The 24362-nt window shown below is 43.0% G+C and overlaps 3 protein-coding genes across 3 annotated transcripts; 1 reads left to right on the top strand and 2 right to left on the bottom strand.

Annotated features, from left to right (window-relative positions):
* Positions 1-760: 760 nt before the first annotated feature.
* EAH_00032610 (hypothetical protein, conserved) lies at positions 761-4190 on the bottom strand (the record flags this gene model as incomplete). Its single annotated transcript, XM_013392297.1, has 4 exons — positions 761-1099; positions 1954-2100; positions 2435-2591; positions 3985-4190. 4 exons carry the CDS (start codon positions 4188-4190, stop codon positions 761-763), a joined length of 849 nt encoding a protein of 282 aa, XP_013247751.1.
* A 1343-nt stretch (positions 4191-5533) lies between these two features.
* On the top strand, positions 5534-12571 carry EAH_00032600 (inositol polyphosphate kinase domain-containing protein, putative; the record flags this gene model as incomplete). Its single annotated transcript, XM_013392296.1, has 6 exons — positions 5534-6365; positions 6545-6991; positions 7356-7457; positions 7771-7911; positions 8175-10281; positions 10879-12571. 6 exons carry the CDS (start codon positions 5534-5536, stop codon positions 12569-12571), a joined length of 5322 nt encoding a protein of 1773 aa, XP_013247750.1.
* A 3566-nt stretch (positions 12572-16137) lies between these two features.
* Positions 16138-22543, bottom strand: EAH_00032590 (UDP-N-acetylglucosamine pyrophosphorylase, putative; the record flags this gene model as incomplete). Its single annotated transcript, XM_013392295.1, has 8 exons — positions 16138-16316; positions 16629-16708; positions 17278-17723; positions 19297-19383; positions 20207-20359; positions 20918-21017; positions 21325-22093; positions 22462-22543. The coding sequence occupies 8 exons, from the start codon at positions 22541-22543 to the stop codon at positions 16138-16140; spliced, it is 1896 nt and encodes a 631-aa protein (XP_013247749.1).
* Between the last annotated feature and the right edge of the window lie 1819 nt (positions 22544-24362).

Here is a 24362-nt window from a genome sequence, read left to right as displayed (position 1 = left end):
TGTCGTGTGACCATAGCTGTGGACAATATATATATATATATATATATATATATATACATATATATATGTATATATATATATATATACATATATATATATATATGTATATTTATGTATCTATATATTTACCTATTATTTATTATTTATTTATCTCTCATAGCAATAACAATTTATTACTTACTTCTGTGTTTATATTATTTAATTAATTTATAATTAATTAATTTAATTAATTAATTAATTAGACTGACAACCCGTGTGGTGAGAGCATCGAGAGTTTGTTTTATTTGTTTTTGTTTGTTTTTTAATTCAAACAACTCCGCTTCCTTCTCTTCTATTTGCTGGCGATGAAGAGTTTGCTGCCGTTTGCATGCGGCCTGCAGCTGCAGCAGCAACAGCAGCAGCAGCAGCAGAAGCAGCAGAAGCAGCAGCAGCAGGTGGAGATGTAGCGGTGGCAACAGCAGAAAAAGCAACAACAGAAACAGCAGCAAGAGAAGCAGTAGCAGCAAAAGCAGCAGAAGCAGCAGCAGCAACAGCATCAGCAGCAGCAGCAGCAGCAAAAGCAGCAGCAGCATACGAGAGAGAGAGAGCGAGAGAGAGAGAAATAAATAAAAATAAAAGCATAAACAACATGAAGGACAGAGAGAATAGAGAGGAGACAGTAAAACGTGAAAAGAGAGAGAAACAAGCAAAAACGAATTTACAAACAAATTCACTTGCTGCCAGGTCTAGGGTTTAGGGTTTAGGGTTTAGGGTTTAGGGTTTATGCCTGTTTGATATTTGTTTGTAAGAACTCTAGGGTTTTTTCTTGCACAAAGGCATCCCTGTCTATGATTTGTTTTGTTTGTTCGATTTCTTTTTGCTGCTGCAGCTCCTGCTGCTGCTGCAGCAGCAGAGCTCCGTGCAGCTGTTCTGCTAAAGCTGTTTCTTTATATGCAATTTTTATTGAAGCTTGTCTCGCAAACTTTTGTGTCTTCTCTTTTATTCCTGTTGCTTCAGCAGCAGCAGAGCGCTGCAGCGCAGCAAACTCTGCTGCTTCTTTCTTTAACTCAGACTCTAACAACTCCACAGCCTGCTGCACCTCCCGGTTGCGCCGACGCGCCTGCAGCAGCAGCAGCAGCAGCAGCAGCAGCAAAAGCAGCAGCAGCAACAGTCGCCCCAGTAGCAGTAACAGTAGAAGCAGCAGCAACAGCAACAACAGTCGCACCAGTACCAGCATTATTAGCAGCAGCAGCAGCAGTAATAGCAGCAGGAGTAGCAGAAGCAGCAGCAGCAGTAATAGCAGCAGGAGTAGCAGAAGCAGCAGCAGCAGTAATAGTAGCAGGAGTAGCAGAAGCAGCAGCAGCAGCAGCAACAAGGACGCAACAATTGCTGCGCAGTAGGAGAACATCATTACGTGAGCGAGCAGCCACAGCAACAGCAGCAGAAGAAGCAGCAGCAGCAGCAGCAACAATAGCAAGATAAGCAGCAGTAGCAACAGCAACAGCAGCAGCAAGCCTTATTGCTGCACCTTGTCTCTTTTATTTTAACAGAGAGCTCAGCAGCAAAACTAAGCAAAGGAAGAAGAGAGAAAAAGTATAGCGAGAGAGCCGCTGAGTTTATTTCAGCGGTTTGTTTATTTATTTTTACTCGAATTCATTTATTTGTTTATTTAATTATACTTGTATTTATATTTTTGTCTATCCAAGCATGCATTTCTATATTTCTCTCTCTCTCTCTCTCTCTCTATATATATATATATATATATATATATATACACGCATATATATATATGAATATATCTATAGATATATGTGCATATATGTATATGTATGCATATATATATACATATATATACATATATGCATATATATATATATGCATATATACATGCATATATATACATATATGCATATATATATATGCCTATATATATATATATATATGTATATATATTTGTTGATGCTGAGGCCGCACCTCATTAAGTCTTTCCTGCGATTGTCTTTCTTGTGCAATGTTTGCGAGGAGAACTTTGAAAGAAAAAGAAGAGCGCAGCTCAGCAGCAGTTTGAGTCAGCCACTCTTCAAGTCGCTGGCGCTCTCGCTGCAGCTTCATTAGATTCGCCTGTTTAGATATCATCAAACCCTAAACCCTAAACCCTAAACCCTAAATCTTAAACCCTAATCCATAAGCCTTCGGCACTCACTCAAAGGAAGAGAGGGGCGGAAGGTATTAGTATACTGTCATTCATGCAAGAAATATTAAACCCTAAACCCTAAACCCTAGCTCGTTAGTTGTGAGGGTTTAGCTGGGGGTTTAAACTTAGGAAGGAGATGAAAGCGTTCGTCTTCGGTTTGTTATGCTTATAGAGTTAGCAATTGTTAATATTATATTAAATATATTTATTTGTTTCTGCTGTATGTTGAGGTGTACGTACACCGCATTCAATCGAAGTTACCTGCAAGTTAGGGTTTTGTCTTAAGTTTTTGCATAGCTCTTTGTTTGTTTCTTTTAACCGAGAAGATATTTGCTGCAGCTTCGCCTCTGAATTCTTATACTCTTGTTTGTTGCTGAGGCCCTGCAGATGCTCTGTCTCTTGAATTAGCTGCAGCTGCCTGCACACCGCAGCAGCACCAGCACGAGCAGCAGCAGCAGCAAGAGCAGCAGCAGCTGCTGCTGCTTGCATGCAGCAGCTATGTTTTTTTTTTCGGTTTGTTTGTTTGTTTGTTTGTCTTTGTTTGTCTTTGTTTTTATTGTACAAGTTAAGGCAGCATTTGTTTGCTGCATTTGTTTTTCTTTTTGTTTGTGCTAACAACTTTGCTGTTTTTTTATTTATCTTCTTTCTTTTTTGTTTTTCTTTCGGTTCATCAATAAAGTGCTGCTAATTAACTCGGCTGTCGCCTCTACTTCTCTTTGCAGCACTTCTCTCTCTTATATTAATTGCGTATCTGTATATTAACAGTATTGTTATATACCTATATATATATATACACCTCATATATATACATTATATATACACATATATACATATATATATATATACATATATATATATATACATATATATATATATATATGCATATATAATGCTGCTGGTGCATTTAAACCTATCTCTTTTTTTGTGTTTATTTGAATTTGCCTCGTGCATTTAAACAAAGACGTAAAAAATATATTTATAAAAACAAAAAAATTAAATCTGCTGCTAATCTGCAGTAAACAAATATCAGACGCAACCAAACAAACTCAGACGGCCTTTGCCTATTATTTATTATTATTAATATTATTTTTATTATTTCTATTGTTGATACTGTTATTAGTATTATTATTATTACTATTACTGCTATTATTACTATTGCTTAGCTTTCTCCCTATTTGTTTGTATTATTTGTTGCTTGTCTTTATTTAATTGACTTCTATTAGCCTTATTTAATTCATAAATAACTCTTTCTTTTATCTTTTTTCTTGTGTTTTTTCTTGTTGAGTTTCTTTCACAGATATACAACTCGGTATATTTATTGTTATTGCATGCGGGTGTGCTGTCTTCCTTTCTTTTGTTGCTGCACCTATCACCTGTTTAAGCCTCTCTTTACTCTTTATTCTGCTTGTTTGCTATTTAGAAACTCCTGCATACTAATCCGGCCTGTACTGAGGTGTATGCACACCTCATTCCCCTAGCGTGCAACTATAGGGACCTTCGTCGCTAGTTAAGCAGCGGCTGTAGCTAGCTAGGCGCATCTGTAGCTAGCTAGCCAGGGGTGATGCACAGCTAGCTATGAGGAGACTTCTTGCTAGCTAGGTGCTTTATTAGCATCACGTGAGAGAAAGACAGAGGAAGACAGAGGCCTCCACAGCCCCATGGGCGGCGCTGGAGTCCATGCAGGCGACAACAGCAGCAGGAACAGCAGCAGCACGAGCAGCAGAATGGGTTGAGGCGCAGCAGCTGATGTATATATAGATAGTATGGTTTTCTGTGTAGAAATGATTAAAAGGAAGGCTGCTGCTGCGTACTGCTGCTGCAGTTCCTGCTGCTCGTCTATGATGCGGATGATCTCATCACCTCTATACGCCGCGAATTTGCTGTCTTTGTTTGCCCTCTGTTCCTTCGACAGTTTGCCTACAAAGGAGAGCTGTTTCAGGGCCTCTTCTATGAGGATGGCTGCCCTAAGGCTCTCCACAGGGGTTAGCTGAGGGTTTGTCTTTGTTAAATCCCCCATTTTAAATGTATTAATTCATTTAATTCCTGAAAAAGATGCGGTGTTCAACTCGTAGGCGGTCTAGAGAGGGAGGAGCCGCCGACTCTGCCGGTGGGCCGCTGAAGGAAAGCTGAAGGAAAAGAACGAAACTGGGACAAGTTGTTGATTGGAAAGAAGGGAAATGAAGTTTACATTGATAATTTTCAAAGAAGAAGAGAATTAATGAACGTTTTATTCATGATGGGGAAGCGGTTTTGAGTGCGCCGCCTGCAGCCGCTTTCTCAGCTGCCGGTACACCCCAGATACGCGACTGAGAGTTCCTCAGCTCCTCTTTATGGAAAGTGTTTATTCGTAGTATTCCTTTAGGTTTCGATTGCATCTTTGCTCCTTATATCTATTAAGGCAAAAAGAGAGCTCTACTGTATTCCCCAGCACTCCTTCCCCGTGCCGTTGTATGTTGTCGTGGTTTACTCATTCACGTTTGAGGTGTACGTACACCCCAAATCGGAATCCTTCCCATTTCTGTTATTCCTTTGCAAAAACCCGCTTTCTACTTCCGTGTCAGGGGGATCCTCTGTTCTTTATAGGACACCACCGTCTGCCGTTTCCTTTCTGGCTGCCATCGGCGTTTGAGGGTTTTTCTTCTTTTTCTTCTGTTTCTACTTTCCTCAGCTTTCGCTACCCCCACTTGGTGTGCAGACGGCTTGCCTCTGAACTGAGGGCTGGCGCACAAACAAACCCCCTACATCCCTGCCCGACGCGTCGCCACTGGCTCGTGCTGCTCCTTGAGGTGTAGAGGCAGCTCAGCCGAGAGGAAGCTGAGAGAGCAGCATCAGCAGCAACAGCAACAGCAACAGCAGCAGCGCCTCACAGGTGAGCGCATCCGTTTGCTTCAACGTAGAGAGATTACAAGCGAGCAGCTTTCCGCTTTCTGTCGGCCGTGGCTGCCGCTACTGCTCCGTTCCGTCTGTACACCCCACCGCATATTAGTAGTCTTGAGGGAGTTTAGAAGAAGAAAAGATAACGAAAAAGAAGTGGTGGGACTCCCAGGCGAGCACAGGCTGACAATAAGGAGTAAGAATTGCGGTGTACGTACACCGCAGGTGGAAGGAGGCTGCATTTTTGCTGCCGTTTGAGGAGGGAGGTCACAAACAACTCCTGAAAGGAATGCGCGCTATTAGGGTTTTCTTGGAGGAGACAGAGCCGGGTGGGGGTATTTTTGCTGAGCGGCTGCTGTCTGTACAGCGGGAGATCAGCCTTTCGTCGCAGCAGCAGCAGCCACAGCCACAGCACCATCATCATCATCATTCTCAGCAGCAGCAGCACGAGCTGCAGCAGCAGCAGCAGCAGCATAAGCAGTAGCAATGCACGTGGAGGCGTATCGCCACCAAGTGGGGGGACACTGCCGTCTTCTAAAGCCGAAAGACTCCTCTAAAGTTTGCAAACCCTTAAATGAAAATGAGTATCGTTTCTATGACAAGTTAGCTTCTCTGGGTGCCCCCAACGCGGAAGCGGGGCCTCTACACATCTTAAAGCAGTTTGTGCCAAAGTACTACGGAGTTACGGAGATAGTCTTGCATGCTACGATGCAAGACTGGGAGCCACACAGAAGAGGCAGCCACCAGCAGCAGCAGCAGCAGCAGCAGCAGCAACACCAGCAGCAGCAGCAGCAGCAGCAATCAGGAGACTTCAGGGGACCCCTTGCCGTCGATGCTGCAGTCAGTAGAGACGCCACAGCCGGGCAATCCCCAGACCAAAACAACAACAGCAGCAGCAGCAGCAGCAGCAGTAAGGGGTGTTACGCGTTGGCGGTGAAGTCGTGTGGGCCTGCAGAGGAGGCCGCTGGTGCTGCGAGCGGCAGCAGGCGCAGCAGCAGCAGTAGCAGCAGCAGCAGCAGCAGGCGTCCGAGCGCTGCAGCGTTTGTAGAGGAGGCCCCCTTAGGGGGGTTAGCTGTACCCTATGGGGCCCGCAGCAGCAGCCGAAGCAGCACAGCAGCAAATGCCAGCCGCAGCAGCAGCCGCGCCCCATCAGGAGCATCAGCATCAGCAGCAGCAGCAGCAGCAACACCAACCAACAGCACCACCAACAAAAGCAAAAACAACACAACAAGCAGCAGCAGCAGCAGCAGCACCAGCACCGCGAGCAGCAGCAACACCAACAGCAGCAGCAGCAGCAGCAGCAGCAGTTACAGTGTGCGTAAGCATATAGTGTTAGAAGATTTGGTGTTTGGATTTCGTAAGCCGTGCGTATTAGACTTGAAGATGGGGACGAGACAGCGTACACTCGGTGCAGATGCAGCAAAAGAACAGCGACAAAAATTAAAAAGCTTAGAGACAACCAGCCATGCTCTTGGGTTTAGATTATGCGGATGTCAGGTAATTATCTACACCAGAGCTATGCAGCCTTATCATTATCTGGTTACGATGCTTTTGCTGCTGCTGCTGCTGCTGATGATGATGATGATGATGATGATGATGGTGCTGCTGCTGATGGTGATTGCGGTGGTGTTGCTGATGCTGCTGCTGATGATGATAATGCTGCTGATGATGGTGATAATGTTGCTGCTGCTGCTTGTGATGATGATAATGCTGCTGCTGCTGATGATGATGCTGCTGCTGCTTCTGATGATGCTGCTGCTGCTTCTGATGATGCTGCTGCTGCTTCTGATGATGCTGCTGCTGCTAGGGTTTTGTTTGTTGCTGCGACTGAGGGTTTCATGGTGCTTTGTTTGTTTGTTCGTTTGTTTGTTTGTCAGTATTACAACAAGAAGACAGATACTCTCTGCTACAGAGACAAATACTGGGGCAGAAAACTCACAAAGGGTAATTCATCTTGCTGCTGCTGCTGTTGCTGGACTTGCTGCTGCTGCTGCTGCTGTAGTTTTTGTTTGTTTGCTACTGCTGTACATGGTGCTCCTGCTGTTGCTGCTGGATGTTGCTGCTGTACGTGGTGGTTATGCTGCTGCTTTTTGCTGCTGCTGCTTCTGAATTAGTGTATTACTAAATAAACAAATTAATTAATCAGTTTATTTATTTACCTAATAATAAATAAATAAATCATAAACAAATAAATAAATAATAAATAAGTTTAGATATATATAATATATATAAATATATATATATACATATATAAATATAAATATACATACATATATATATATATATATTGCTTCGTTTGCGAATTCAGAGAAAGTGCCGCAGGCGATTCGTCAGTGGTTTTGGAACGGCTTTTCGCTCTACGAAGATCTCATCCCCTGCCTCATGGCCAAACTCACCCTCTTCTACCGCTGTACGTATATATATATATATATATAAATATATATATATATATCTATAGATTTATATTAATATATATATATATATATCTGTAGATTATATTTAGGCATATATAGAGATATACATATTTATATCCCTATATGTACGTATATATACATAGATGTATATATATATGTATATATATGTATATATAAACATACTTAAATATATAAGCATATGCATAGATGTACATATGTATATAAGCATCTATAACAAATGAATATAAACATAATATATATATATTTATATATATTTATATATTTAAATATGTGTTTGTTTGTCTATAGGCGTGGAGCGTTTGAAACACTACCGGTTTTGGTCTTCGTCTTTGTTGTGGGTTTACGACGGCGGGCTGACGGACGCAGAGGCGCGAAAATCATCGCTGGATATTCGCATGATAGACTTCGCGAACACCATCTACCTCCAAGGTACTCTAGTGCTTATGCTGCTGCTGCTGCTGCTGCTGCTGCTGCTGCTTGTGCTGCTGTTGCTTGTGCGGCTGTTGGTGGTGATGCTTGTGCTGCTGTTCCTGCTGCTGTTGCTTGTGCTGTTGCTGCTGCTTTTCTTGCTGCTGCTGCTGCTGCTGCTGCTGCTGTCGTTGTAGTTCTGCAACAACTGCTGTTGCTGGTGCTGTTATTGCTGCTGCTGATTGAGTTGCTGTTATTGCGTGTTTCTTGCGTTTGCTTCACAGACAACCCTTCGCCTGATGAAGAATATCTGTTTGGTCTTCGCAATTTAATTGGGGGATTAGAAACGCTACTGGCGAGCTGCCAGGCAGCAGCAGCAGCCCCTCCTCTACCCTTACCTGCTGCTGCTGCTGCTGCAGCGGCTAAGCAGCAGCAGCAGCAGCAGCAGCAGCAAAACAAACAGGAAAAAGAGAAACAAAAAGAAGCCACAGTAAACCTCACGCTAGACTGGGAGCCGCCAGCAGCAACAGCAGCTACAGCAGCAGCTACTCCAGCAGCAGCTGCAGCAGCACCAGCAGCAGTTGAAGGTGGATTGATCTCTTCTCTTTGGGAGGATGGAAGCAAATACCGCACATCGCTTTCAGTTTCTCCTGTTGCTGCTACGCCCCGTGCTGCTGCTGCTGCTGCTACGCCCCGTTCTGCTGCTGCTGCTACTCCCTGTGCTGCTGCTGCTGCTGCTGCTGCTGCTGCTGCTGCGTCAGCAGCAAAAGGTTCCCTCGTTGCCAGCTTACCCCGTACTGTCTCCTGTTCCCCCTCCCGCGAAGATGAATCTGCTGCAGACCAGTTGGGGGATCGTCTCCTCCTTGGGGATCGTGGTGGGGATCGTGTGGGGGATCGTGTGGGGTATCGTCGCCCCTCTGGGGATCGCCTTGGGGATCGTCCCGGGGATCGTCTTCAACCCCACAAACATGCGCAGCTCCAACAAGGTCTGGTGCTGCCGGGCAAGGAGGGAGATCGGGAGCAACTTGTTCCTGCTGCTGCAGCAGCAAGCAGCAGCAGCAAAGTGCAGCGCCAACGTAGCGGTGCTCCTGACGAGGAGGTGCAGCAGAAACAGCAGCAGCAGCAGCAACAGCAGTTATGGGATACAGCTGCTGCTTCGCCTGGGGACGTCACGCCGTCTGTAACGGACTTTTCTCCTAAGACTTCAGCAGCAGCAGCAGCAACAGCAGCAACAGCAGCAGCAGCAGCAACAGCGGCAACAGCAGCAGCAGCAGCAGCAGCAGCAACAGGGTTTAAAGCAGCATCCGAGCTCAAGGGAGAGCAGAAAGAGCCCTCAACAGAACCCGCAACAGCAGCATCACCGGCAGAGACTCCAGCTGTAGCAGCAGAAGCAACAGCAGCAGCAGCAGCAGCAACAGCAGCAGCAGCAGCAGTAGCGGCAGCCCCCGTGGTTGCTGCGACGGCCTCTTTGATAGAGGCAGCCGTTGCTTCTTCAGTGAAAGCTGCTGCTGCTGATGCAGCAGAAGGCCCAACACAGGAGTTGCAGCAACACCCTGCAGCAGCAACAGCAGCAGCAACACAAGCAGCAACGGCAGCAGCAGCAGCAACACAAGCAGCAGCGGCAGCAGCAGCAGCAACACAAGCAGCAACAGCAGCGGTAGAAAGGGTACAAAGCAGCAGACGGCCTTCTTCTGATGCAGATGTAACAGCAGCAGCACGAGATATTCGCCAACAGTTGCTGCTGCCTTCAGCAGCAGCAGCAGCTGCTGCTGCTGTTGCTGCTACTGCTACTGAAGGCCACAGGGAGCAGCTTTCTTTAGACGTTTGCTCTTTAGAGGCAACAGCTGCTGCTGCTGCTGCTGCTGCAGTTGCTGCTGCTGCTTCTCCTGCTTGCTACACTCCACAACAGGAAGGCTCGCCTTCAGTTGCTGCTGAGCTGCTGCTGTCTGGTGACGTTGCAACCCCAGTAGCAGCAGCAGCAGCGGCAGCAGCAGCAGCAGCAACAGCAGCAGCAGCAACAGCAGCACCAGCGTCTCCAGGGTCTGTGAAGCCGTCGCCTGTCTCTGGTGTTCAGCAGCAAAACGCTTTGCATATCTCTCTCTTGCCTTCTGCAGCAACAGCAGCAGCAGCAGCGCCACAAGCAGCACCCCCAGAAGCAGCAGCAGCAGCAGCAGCAACAGCAGCAGAAGAAGAGGATTCGTTGCTCATTACAGTGCAGCATGAGGGAGAAGGCATCACCACCGAAGAAGAGAAGCTCCAGCAGACGCGCAGCAGCAGCACACGCAATTGGCAGCAGCAGCAGCAGCAGCAGCAGCAGCAGCAAACCTTGAGAGACCCTTTCAAAGCAGAAGAGTGCCCGGAGTCTCCTTTTGCCTTCACTGCCCTCTTCAGGTTAGTTTCTGCTGCTGTCTTTTTATTTATTTTTGTTTGTTTTTATCTTCATTTTATTTATTTTTGTTTGTTTTTATCTTCATTTTATTTATTTTGTTTGTTTTTATCTTCATTTTATTTATTTTGTTTGTTTTTATCTTCATTTTATTTATTTTTTGTTTGTTTTTATCTTCATTTTATTTATTTTATCTTATTTTTATTTATTTTTGTATTCTCTTTTTATTTATTTATTTTTATCTCCTTTTTATTTATTTTTGTTTATTATTACCCGCAACAGCAGCATCACCGGCCTCCGCCTGTCTTCTTTTACTTAGTGTGCTTATTATTATTAGCTATTTATTATTTATTACAATTGTTTATTATTTATATTATAATTTATTATTTGTTTATTGCTTATTATTTATTTTATTGTTTATTTTGTATTTATTGTTTGTTTATTTTATTTTTGCTGTTTATTAATTTTCTTCTTCGTTTGTGTTGTAAGGGTTTCTTTGCATTTGCATTTACTGTTTATTTTGTTTTGTCTATTTGTTTATTAATTTTTATTTATTTATTTATTTATTTATTTATTTATATTTGTTTATTTGTTTGATGCAGACGCTCTTTTTCTGCGCCGAGTTTGTGTGGAACGGATGCTTCGGGTCTCTTCGCTGGTGCAGCAGCAGCAGCAGATTCATGCAGCTGCATCTTAAGAGCAGCAGAGGGAAGCAGCGGCAGCAGCAGCAGCAGCAGAAGCCCTTGGGTAGACCCTCCGTTGCTTGCGGGTTTAATGCTGCGCGTCTTAGAGGATGCTGCAAGTGATGTGGTGTGCAGCAACAGCAGCAACAGCAGCAACGGCAGCAACGTGAGGTACTGCAGCAGCGAGAGCTGGAAGAGCGGAGATGAAGGCTACTGCAGCCGCAGCAGCAGACGCAGCAGCAGAAGCAGAAGCAGCAGCAGAAGCAACAACAACAACAGCAACTGCAGCAGCCGCAGCTCTTCTATTTCTATACTGTCCCCCAGAGAAGGTATGGAGGCAGGTTATGAAGCAGAAGATGATGCAGCAGTAAAAGGGAAGCAAGCAGCAACAAGAAGCAGCGCTATGAGAGGCAGACGCAGGGAGCAGCAGCAGCAGCAACAGCAGCAGCAGCAGCAGCAGCAACAGCAGCAGCAGCAGCAGCAGCGCACACACGAACGAGGGATGCGACGCACCTTCCGCCGTGCAGAAAATCCACACCTTGAATGGCAGAGGCATCGGCAGCATCAGCAGCAGTTGCTGCTGCAGCAAGAGTTGCAGCAGGAGCTGCAGCAGGAGCTGCAGCAGCACCAGCAGCAGCACCATCACCACCACCAGCAGCGGCAGCAGCAACTGGCAGCACCAAGCAAGCCGCGCAAACGTTCTTGCTCCTCTTTGCCTCGAGTTGCTTCTCATTTATTTAATCAAATGCTGCTGCGAGACTTCACAACTTCTGGGCGGCAGCAGCAGCTGCTGCAGCTGCTGAAGCGGCAAGCAGAGTTGCACCTAATGCAGCAGCAGCAGCAAGAGTATATGCTTCATATGCTGCGGCTTAACAGCAGAGAAAGAAGATCAGGGAGACTACGGGTTGCTGGGGGTGCTTCAGGAGGAGGGACACGTGGAGGAACGCCAGCAGCAGCAGCAGCAGCTGCAGCAGCAGCAGCAGCAGCATCTGCAGCAGCAGCGTCTGCAGCAGCAGCAGCAGCAGCAGCAGAAGGGACCTCCACTCAAGCCCCAGGTAGCAGCAGCAGACGAGCATTAGTTTCACGTCTTAGACAAAGCAAAGGCAGAGGCCCCGTAGCAGTTGTTCAAAGCCTTCGATGCACAGCAACAAACACCCCGTCAACGAGGAGGAGATTGCTGAAGCAGCAGCTGGTGCTGGAGCGGCAGCTGCTGCAGCAGGAGGTCTGTCTGAGGATCTTCCAAGCGCAGCACCAGCAGCAGCGGCAGCAGCACCAGCATCAGCAACAGCAGCAGCAGCAGCAACAGCAGCAGCTGCAGCAGCAGCTGCAGCAGCAGCAACAAGATACGCAGCACACTACCCTCTCAGCGCCTTGGACCCCACGCCGCCACAGACGCAGAGAACAACATAAAAATAACTCCGCGCCTCAGTCTTCTTCTGGGATATGGGGGGCCCCTCCTCTTCCTGCTGCTGCTGCTCCTGCTGCTGCTGCTGCTGCTCTTCCTGTTCCTGCTGCTGCTGCTGCACCGTCCTCTGCAGCAGCTGGAAGGCGGCAGTCTGCCTTGAGCGCAAATGCCGCGAGTAATTCAGGAAGCACAAAGAAGAGAGAGTAATAATAATAATTAAAGTTAAATTCATGCACTCTTCTTTTTTATCGTATTTTTGTCTGTCTTTATGTTTTGCTACGCGAGGCAGACAAAGGCATTTGCTGCTGCAGCGGTATTTCTGCTGCGGGCGGCGTAGGCAGCAGACACAACGCGTACACCTCATTCTAATATATATATATATATATATATATGTATATATGTATGTATGTATGCTTGTTTATATCTATATATCTATTCATATATAAATACATATGCATTTATATGTACATGTACAGGTCTATTATATATATATATATAATATATATATTAGGCCTCTACAAAGATGTATGTATATATATATATATATGCATATGTGTATGAGTATATATAAGTATATATAAGTATGTATATGCATAAAAGCATATAGAAGTATAAGCATATATATATATATATATATAATATTGTAAGCCTGCTGTCTGTCTGTTGGGTTGGCGGAGAGAGCTGCGCGTGCAGCGGCATTGGCGAGTCGCCACGGCCCGGGCTGAGAGGAGGAGGGGCCCCTGCGTATATATTAAAAGTAAAGAGAAGAAGCGCGCTTTACTTCTTTTCTCTTGTCTGCTTCTCTCGCCCGTACATCAACTGCAACAGATTGCGTGCAGGGAGACCCTAGGCCTCCTTGCTGTTGTTTATTTGTCTCTCTATTAAACGCAGCGAACGAAGGCAAACAGGGAGACTGCTGCTTTGTTTTTTCTTTCTTTTTTTTCTACGAATTCCACGGGCGTTCAGGTGTATAGACACATCGCAACGTACAAACAAGTAAAGATCTCATTCTCATCTGCACACAGTACATCTTATCTTAATAGTGATGATGGATAGATATAGCAGTGATGGATTAATATTTAAAGGGGGGAGCGTTTAGAAGCAGTACTAACGAAAGGATAGTCACAACAGGATAAAGAATAAACAGAAGAAATCGTTGCATGCGCTTTATTTGCTTTTTTGGCGCAAACCATCTTCTCGTTATTTTTGCTTCGGCTTTAAAGTTAATGGGTTTAGGGTTTAGGGTTAGGGTTTCTAATTTCTGCATTTGGTGTATTTCGATTAAATTGCAATGGAAAAAGTGCAGAAACGGCAGGAGAGAAGCAACAAGGAAGGGGCTTCGGGTGTATCTGCAACTCTTGTTTTTATCTGTTCGGTAGGCCGTTAGAGGTACCGTCACAATGCAGCATTTAAATGAAATTAATAATATTCATTGGGTTTATCTGCAACAGAAACTGCTGCCTTCCTTTGCTTTTGTTTCCTCCTTATATCTGCATTATGAGGTGTACAGACACCTCAACGTTTGTGCGCGACTACTGTTAAGTAAGTTTCCTTCCGTTTGCATTTTTCTCTGACTGTTGGCGTCTTAAGGACGAAAAATGGCAATAAAATGTTTAATATTATCTTTTTTTCATTTAATCACCGCCAGAAATGCAGCAGCTCTGAAGAATTTTAATATTCCCGCTTCTGAACTCCACTATGTGCCTAGACACCCGGAAGTGTTGGGTAGGCGTCAATGGAAACATGAAAAAATAATTCATCATTTCATTTTCTGTTCATCAGATATGCTGCCTAACGACTTTGGCCCCGTCAGTGAGTCGAACTGGAACGAAATATGCAATAAATAAACAGATGTTCATATCCCTATATACATAAATATACATATTTGTATATGCATTTCATCTCTTTCTACGATTGCTATCCCTATCATCGTCTGCTGTTTATAGTCGCTGGCCCCGAGGAGCCGCAGAAAGAAGAAATTCCTTCGCCTCCTCCTCCTCCTCCTGCTCAACTGCAGCTGCAGTTGGGCGGTTCTTTGGAGCAGCTCCTGAGGGAAGGAGGCCGCCCCGGCTCTTCACTTGAAAAACTTAAATCAGAATTTGCTGCGTATCTACCCAAGGTGATACTTGCGGCTGTGGCTTGTTTGTTGTGCTGTTGCTGCTGCTGCTGGTGATGGTGCTGCTGCTGTTGTTGCTGGTGTTGCTGCTGGCCTTTTACTTGCTGTTGCCGGTTTCTATGTCGGTCTGCGGAGTTTGCCGCTGTTTCTGTCTCTTAATTCTGTTGGTGTTTGGTTGAGTCTCTGCGTTTGATCCTTTATTTGTTGTTTTCGCTGTATTTTTGTCTCTTTACTCTCTGCTTTTCTTGTTTGCATGGCTCCGTGTCTGTCTTCTGATTATGCTTATTATACTCGATAACAACAACCCTAAACCTTAAACCCTAAACCCTAAACCCTCTCTGTACTTACCACTAAACCAACAGATAGAAGCCCTCGCCTCACGAAAGACTCTTGTGCTGCAGGTGCGTTTAAATGCTGTTGTAATCTTTCCTCGCTTTCTACTGCAAGAAGTCGCCGTCCATCTGCCTGGCTGTTCATTTAATTTAATTTAATAAATATATTTAACATACTTGCTTGATCTATTTTGTTTTATTTATTTGTTTGTACACTCAGATGGATTTCTTTCCAGCGGCAGCAGACAGCTATTAATTCAGTTGGTGCGTTTGCTGACAGGCATCCAGTAATTAATTTATTAGTTAAATGAACTAAATACTAAATTAAATTAATTAAACTAATTAATCTACTAATTAAACTAATTCATTAAATAATTAATTTAATTAACTTATTTCCTTATTGCATGCACTTTTTGTGTAGAGACTACAGCAGAAGAAGGGGACCTCTTAAGACCTGCATCACCTAAATAAAGAAGAAGAACCTTGGGCCCCTCTCGCCGTCTTTCAGACACTTTGCTGCGTCTGTACACCCCAACGCACCGCCCTCAACAGCACCAAGAGCAGAAGCAACAGCAACACGAACAACAACAATAGCAGCAGCAGCAGCAGCAGCAAGTGCATCATTCTGCTTCGTTGTTGTACGCTGCGTTGCGCTGTGCATGCAGAGGCGGCGGCGGTTTAAAAAAAACAAAGAGGAGACAGCGAAGAGAGGAGAGAGACCAATCTGTATATTACGTTTGTTAAGAACATTTATGTATTACATTTGTATATTGCATTTGTTTATTACATTTGCCTATTAACTTTTAAAAAGAATTTTCTTCTGATTTTCGCTGCGTTAGTTGGCCCATATGCACTATATGCGCTGCGCACATTAGTGTTGCATGCTCTATATAATGCAGTATATACATATACATATACATACATATAGAGATGCATATATGTAATACATATACATATATATTATATATGTACATATATACATACGAATAGAAATACACATTCTTTATATTTTTGTGGATTTGTTTGTGGTAATGCTTGCAGCCCAGTAAGTTGCATCCAACAGCTGTCCTTTGTTTAGTGTGTTGTCTGCTCTTTCTTGCTTTTCGTTTCTGTTGTTTATTGATGTAGCTGTTGTCCTCCCGTGTCTTGCTGCGGAACCTTTTGCGTTTATCTTGCATTCCCCCCGTTCTCTTCTTTTTCTTCTTTTACGTGCAGAGGCGCTGCGGTGGTGTCTGTGTGTGCGAGTTCTGTGTATTAGTGTTTTCTTGGCTCTTTGTTATATTATTTGTGCGTATTTGCTTTGCTTCTAATTCAGTTTATTTGCTTTATTCCCTGTTAACAACTTCTTTCTCTCCTTTGAGAGCAATAATTTCTTCTGTCTGCTCCCTCTCCACTGTAAAACCACGCAGAGCTGCAGCAGCCGAACCACCTTTCTCGGCTGAGACCGATTCAAATTTCCAGCCTTTGTTCGTCACCTGAAGATTCTCGATGACTAACGAGGCGCCTGCAGCAGAAGGAAAGAAAACTAAAGAATAAAATAGAAAAAGAAAAGAAAAAGATATCAACAGCGAGGAGAAACAGACAGAAAACAAAAAACTGAAACCGTACAACATGCATATAATCACAAACAAAAAACAAAACAAACAAACACGAAACAAACAAACGAAAAGACAAACAAACAAACAAGCGAAAAAGAGAAAACAAAACAAGCAAACGAATAAAAATGAAGAACAGGAACTGAATCAATCAATACACGGGGTGTATAGGCAGTTACTAAACGAGCTGCATATACACCCCAACTTGAAAACGGGCGCACCTTCTTCTGCTTTCAACACCGCCGCTCCGTCCACTTTTAAATTCTTTATTTGAACGTCTCCCGAAATAATCAACACCGAACTGAAACAGGAACAAAGAAAAAGAAGTTCATATATAAATTAAAAAACAAATAAATAAACAAGTAAACAAACAAATAAACAAACAAGCCAGTAGATAGACAAATAGGTAAACCAACAGATACACCATCAAAGAAATAAAATAAACAAGTGAACAAAGGAGCGAACAAACGGATAAGAAAGCAAACAAAGGAGATGCATGCATGCAAACACGCAAACAAACAAATAACCAAACACAAGGACATGTTCTGAATATACACAAACAGCAAAATAAACACAGCTCAAACAACGAAGCAAAGAAATATTCAGAGTTAATTCGGAAACTCCACCGATAAACAAAAACACAAATAAACAAACACGATGTGCGGGAGAGGCAAACAAGCAAATAAATAGACAAACGAACGAGCAAACAAATAAACAAACACAAACAAACAAACAGGCAAACAAACAAACAAGCGCATAGCGAACAAAACAATTAAACCAACAGCTGAACAAACAAATAAACAATGAAGAACGCAACTCAACACCAATTTAACAAAACAACTTAGCAAACAAACGCATATATATTTTTACTCTTTTTCAATGCGAACAGAAGCTCCGTTTAGTTTTTCCTTCATCTGCTGTATTGACACCGCCCACGAAGGCGAAAGCACCACCTTAGGCCCCATTTTATATCGAACGCCTTCAAAGCAAACCAACTCCGGCTCCGCTATCGTCACCTCCTTGGCCCCCAACTTCATGCTGCTGCTGCTGGTGCTGCTGGTGCTGCTGCTGCTTCCCTCGCCAGCAGCACCAGCAGTAGCAGCATCAGCAGAAACAGCAGCAGAAGCAGCATCCGCAGCAGCTGCAGCATCAGCTGCAGCAAGCTGCAACCACTGTGCGTTTTGAAAATAAAAATCCGCTTCTCCGCTGATAGCCGACTCCGGGTGTAATTTGTTTTCTGTTTTTCTTCTGGCTTCATCTAACGAGTTCTTCACTGGGCTAAAACAACACCAGCGAGGCAGCTCAACAAAACCCACCTGCAACAAATCAAACACACAACCCTATCAGCAATTTGCATATACATATAAATATGTATATACATATACATATACATATACATATGCATATACATATGCATATACATATACATATACATATACATAAACATATGCATATACATATACATATACATATACATATACATATACATATAAATATACATATACATATACATATACATATACATATATATATACATATACATATACATATACGCATATATATATGCATATATATATACATATATATATGTATATATACATATACATATACATGTATATATACATGTACATATACATGTACATATACATGTATATATATATGTATATGCATATATATATATGTATACGTATATGTATATGTATATGTATATGTATATGTATATGTATATGTATATGTATATGTATATGCATATGTATATGTGTATGTATATGTATATGTATATGTACATGTATATGCATATGTATATGTATATGCATATGTATATGCATATGTATATGCATATGTATATGTATATGTATATGCATATGTATATGCATATGTATATGTATATGTATATGCATATGCAAATGTATATGTATATGCATATGCATATGCATATATACATGTATATATATACATATATATGCATATATATACATATATATATACATACATTGTATACATATAAATACATAATATATGTATATATATATTCATATCCATATACATGCACGTATACATATACATAGATGCAGATATAAAGTGGCTATATAGATGCATATCGATAAATATGTTTTATATTTATGGCCTCTTTTTTTCTGCTTTTTTCGGTTGATGGTTTTGCTGATTGTGCTGTTCCTCGCTTTTTGTCGTTTTGCACGCTATTAGCCTAAATAATAATAATAATAAAATATAATAATAAGCAATTAAATACACAGAAAGGCAGCAAACGCAGACAAACATAAACACCTCTACCGTAATTATAAACAAATGTACAGCAGCAATAAGCACGTGTACGAATGCATGCAGCAAGTATAAACAAACTGAAAAAATGAACAACTCCAAGAGGCTCTCAATTTGTAACCGTATATGTAGATTCGCACACACATATATATATATATATATATATATATATACACTATATGGGTACATATGTATAAACATATACGTAAATTATATATAGAAGTATATATATATACACTATATATATACTTCTATATATATGTATATGCGCATATAAATTATGCATATTCCCATGGTATAATTGCATTATAGACGCAAATCTCAAAGAAAAGAGCGAAACAAACAACGTCGAAAAGGCACAGTGGCGTCCTCTTCCTGCATGCATGCGTGCATGCATGCTGCATGCATATTTGCATACACAATCCCTGTGGATGGCCCCGTGAAGGCCTGAACTTGATTTGTTGCTGCTGCTGCTGCTGTGCCGCTTGCCTGCTGCTGCCGCTGTGCTGCTCATCTGCGGCTGCTGCTGCTGCTGGTCTGCTGCTGCTCCTGCTGCTGCTGTTGCGCTGTTGGCTGTGGATATTTTTTGGTTATTAATTGCCTCACTTTGTCTGTGGGGTTGAGCTGAAGAGGAAGGTCTTGCATCATACTCTCAAGCCGGGCCGGGGATTTAAACGATGTCTTCGTGGCGTCCTAAATAAATAAACAAACAAATGAATAAATAAACAAATATATAGGCAAATAAATAAATTGTAAGTCAAAATATAAACAGACAAATAAATAAATAAATAATTAAACCGGTAAACAAACGAGTAAATAAGGAAAAACGTAAATAAATAAATTATAAATAACAAATAAACAAATAAACAAACAGATAACTCAATCAACAGAAGATAAAAACAAGTGAATACAGAGACCAACATATTAACAAATCAACAAATGAAGACGCAAACAGGGAAACAGGCAAAAACCAAATAAAAATAAAACTAAATGAATGAAGAAATAAATAAATAAAACAGCAACATCAAACTGTAAATAAACCGAGACAAAAAGACGCACAGATGTCTTCTTAAGGGCACCGCCCATCTTACCATAAACAAAAGAAATAATATAAATAAAATCAATAAAATAAATAAATGCAAAACAAAACAAAACAACAAAACAAAGCCATCAATACTTCATTATTATTATTCGTTTTCACATATTCCTCCCTTGTAAGCATTTATGTTTTCATCGTACTAGCAACAGCAATACAAACAGCAGCAACAACAGCAACAACAGCAGCAGCAACACCAACACCAGCAGCAGATTCATCAACAGCAGCAGCAACAAAACCAGCAATGCCAACAGGAGCACCACCACCAACAGCAGCAGCACCGTCACCAACAGCAGCAGCACCACCAGCAACAGCAGCAACAGCAGCAGCAGCAGCAGCATCACCACGACGACGACCACCACCAACAGCAGCAGCAGCAACAGCAGCAGCAACAGCAGGAGCAGCAGAAGGTATGTGTACTTTGAATTTGGGGTTAATGAATTCAGGGACCATCCCTTTGCTTTGGTTTAATGCTTTAAAATAATTAGAGAGTTGCAAGACGATGGCGTTGGTGTTGCCGGGCAAAGATGAATAACCCAAAGGCCCCGCTTTGTCTCCTTCTTGGCCTGCCCCCTATAGAAAGACAAAATTCAATACATTTTATTCAATTTAATTAAATTATATTATATTATATTAAAATAATTCTATTCAAACTGCCCAACGGAGTTCGTCGTCTACGCACATATAAATTAATACAGATTTATGAATGCATGCATAAATAAATGCATAAATATACATGTACGTTTGCATATGCACCATATATACATACATATATATATATATACAAGTTAAACACACAAATAAAGATGTACACAGGTACATACATATACATATATAGGTATTAGAGATATATGTACGTATATACAAATACAGATATATTATATATATATATAATATATATGCATTAAAACACTTGCGAACATCCTTAAGGAACAAGCAGAGAAAAATACACTTAAAGCCAGCAGCAGGCCGAGAAATAACTATAACAATGCATTCAGAACAACGCATGCATGCATGCGTGCATGCATGCAGTAAAAGAAGTATCTTTTGCTAACAAGTAAAGGATATATATAAGACAAAGAACATAGAGAAAGAAGTATATCAATGCATGCATGCAATCAAATGGATTACCTTTAGGAGAGAGTCTAGCAAGTTGTACTCAACATTTATTGTTAATTCTTTTTCTTGTGAAACCAAACGGCAAATACTCCCAACTGCCTCTCCGGGTCGTCTGATGAAGCAAACAAAACAAAAAAATAAAAAAGAATAATATTATGCTGAGGCATTCATAATTAGTATTTGCTTTGCTTTATTTGTTCTGTCTTGAATCCTTTAATTTCCTTCGCTTTCCTTTGTATTTTGTTTGATTTCCTGGTTTGTTTTCACTCTATTTACGTTGTTGCACATTTTGTTTTTTCAGCATTTTGCATTGCATTGAGTAAAATTAAGTCTTTAGATTATATTTCGATGGATTTAATTGTGTTTCTATGCTCTTTTATTCAGGATTGTGTGTGTGATAATTTGGAGTGTATGTACACCTGGGGACAGCAATTGAATTCATGGTGAAATTTTTTCGTTTCGAGACGCCGACGACTGCCATTAGTACCCTCATAACATTTGCATTTGTATCCTGGAGGAGTAAAACCCATTTAATTCCCTTTTCTTTCCAAGAAGAAAGAAGGCCCGAGTTTAAAAGAAGAGAATGTACATCGCCGTGGCCATGGGGCTTCGTTTCTAGAACAAAAGGATCTTTAGCATTCGTAGCTAGGCGTGCTTGCATATCTGCTAGCGCCGGAACTTTTTGCTGTTGAAGGAAAAATACTTCTTCTTTATTTAAACCAAAAAAGTTCTTCGATTTAAAAAGCGAAACCGTGGCGTCGTGGGTATCTGCGGAGGTCATGAGCGCTAAAGGTATGTGCACAGCTTTCTTTGTTTTTGCTGCTGCATACTCCTGAAAGGCGCGAATAAAGCTGCAATAATATTCAATATAACTCGTTTCAGTGCAGCTCTCCACTGGGAGACTCAGCTTTATGCCGTTATACCCCAGCCGCTCTCCAAGGCCTCCAGCGACGAAGACAAATGCACAACTCTGCACTTCCAGAAGCCCTTCCTCTTCATAAGCAATAAAAGAAGAAGAACCCGGAACCAGATGCTCGCCTGAAGGAACTGCGACGTGCAAACCAGCAAAAGGATTTACTCCCGCCTTTACATCCTCCAGCAGCTTGCGAGACCGTCTTATATACGCCTCCAAACCCCCAGGGTAAGAAGCATCTGCTGCTGCTAGCTGCTGCAGCAGACGCGTCTCATCTGCACCCATGCAAACAGAAACCACAACTAAATAAGACATACAAAGAGACCCGTTCAAACTAAAGCAAAGCAGAGAGAAAAAAACTGCTACGTGCTATGCATTAAACATGCATTATGCATGTAAAGCGTAACGAAGGACCCACACACAAATGCACACACCGGAAATGCAACAGATAATTGTCTTCTGCTGGGGGGAGGGGGGAGGGGGGGGGCGCAGAGGGGAAGGTACAGCAGTAGCAGCAAGCAGCGGCAGCCAACAGCAGCAGCACCAAACTACACCGGAAGCGGCAGCAGCACGTGAAAGCAGCAGCAGCAACAGCAGCAGGAGCAGCATAGAGGGGAAAGCGAGGCTTGGGAGCTCCCAGCACCTTCAGGTGAGGCATTAGGAGGGAAGAGATGTTCTTGGCCTAAGTCATGAATAACTTTCTGCTTCAACTCGGCAAGCGCCATCATCAATCCTGTGTGCAGCAGTTTGCTGCTGCTGCTGGTGGTGTTGCTGCTGCTGTTGCTGCTTTGTTTGGAGCTGCAAGGGGAGTGCTTGGATTCTTCCTGTTGGTCCGTAGCTCTGAAACAAATGCAGAAAATATGAAGGGCATGAGTTAAACATTGCACGCAGAGCCGCAGCTGGGGGCGAAAGCTGCTGCGGGTGTCGCTGGCGTTCGTCTTTCATGCGACTCCACCAGAAAGCAGCAATTAAGGGGCAGTAGCAGCCATGATAGACACGTAAAAGAAGAATTAAAGGGTATTTTTGCCTTCTCTAGCGCTGATTTAAAGATATTGAAGAGAATGTAGCAGTTGAACACTTGTGCTGCGCAGGAGTCGGCAGCCAGGCCGAGGCGACCAGAGCTGCACGGGCTGCTGTCGGTGCCGCTGCGGCGTTTAAATGCATTGAAATTAAAGTTATAGGGAACAATAAACACAAAAAAAAGCTCATGAATTAACTTAGGGAGCACAAACAGCGAATATCTTACGAAGGTTTCGCGGCTAGACGACTATTGCCCAATGAGCAGCAACAGTCAGCAGGAGGGGCACAACGCAGCATATTCAGAAAAAAGCCTTCACCTGCAACGCCGCCAATAATACTATACAACTTTATGCGATGAACATGTTAACGCCCCTTCCAGCTTTGCCCAAGTTGTTCACACTGTCCACATTTTGCTGCCCTTCGCCGCCTAGCAGCAGCCCGCGGCGACAGTTAACGTCGGCCGCATGCCCGGCCAGGTACACGCCAGCAATGAACCTGCAACCTAGACCGCTCCTCTTCTCTCTCCTACACGCCTTCCCTAATAAGTAATAAACTCAATACCACCCATATAACAGCTAAATCTTTTTTTTCACCCATGTTTCTCCGGAGCGATAGCGCTCGAAAATTCTTTCCCTATTATTCCGCTCTAGATCCTCTGCTCCAACTGAACGCTCATCTCACTACACTTCCTAGAACACATTTCCATTAATGCTTCACTAGTTGAGTCTATCCGCACATTGTCGCTCCCATTTCCGCCACCCCACGCTATCGGCCTAGCGGTCAATGTGACCACACCGCTTTTCGCTAATGCGTCAGTTCCTCCCTTTCCTCATACCAGCAATTTGCCACTGAGGCATATCCACCTACTACTCAACGTTATATGCTTTAGCGGTGGCTACCTAAAACAAACGAATCTTCTGGTTGTTTTTATACAAAGTATGCATCAGTTGTTAAGTGGACCATTTCACAAACTGCAGTTAGCGGAACTTAAAGAGATCCTACGTGAAGACGGTCTGCAACTTTAGCCAGCGAAAGACCGTCCTGAGCTGCACTAGAGTCCAACTGTTACATATTCATCTACACCAAGCCCCATGTTGCCGTATGCGGTAACGCCGTAAACAATTGCTAATCAACTGCTTGTTCCTAAGCAGGCCCCGCGCACGCAAGTGGCAGTACAACGTCATACAAGCCATAATACTACATCCTGCACAATATGGTTACTTCCCGCGAACAACCTTGAAAAAAGGGGGACAAGGCTGTGACCAGCTGGCTACGGAGCAAACATTCACATGCAACAGCGTGGTGGCGCAGCTATTGAGAGAATAAGCGTTCCAAAATCTGAAACATTTTAGCTAGGCTAGAGCCTCTTGAGAACATTCTTTAAGAACCGAACGCTTTTCTACTCGTCTTTCTGGAATGTTGGTGCGCGGCCAAATGACCCTCGAGTGACCGATTGAGTCAGGGGTGTTCAACAAGATTTGAGCGTGGATGGTTTGTCGGCGGCAGTCACATCCAACCTGCATC

This window comes from Eimeria acervulina, genomic scaffold (assembly GCF_000499425.1).
Source record: "Eimeria acervulina Houghton genomic scaffold, Eah_scaff316, whole genome shotgun sequence".
In the NCBI taxonomy this organism is placed as follows: domain Eukaryota; phylum Apicomplexa; class Conoidasida; order Eucoccidiorida; family Eimeriidae; genus Eimeria; species Eimeria acervulina.
Note: the sequence above shows the minus strand (reverse complement) of the source record. Positions and strands in the feature narration are given on the sequence as shown.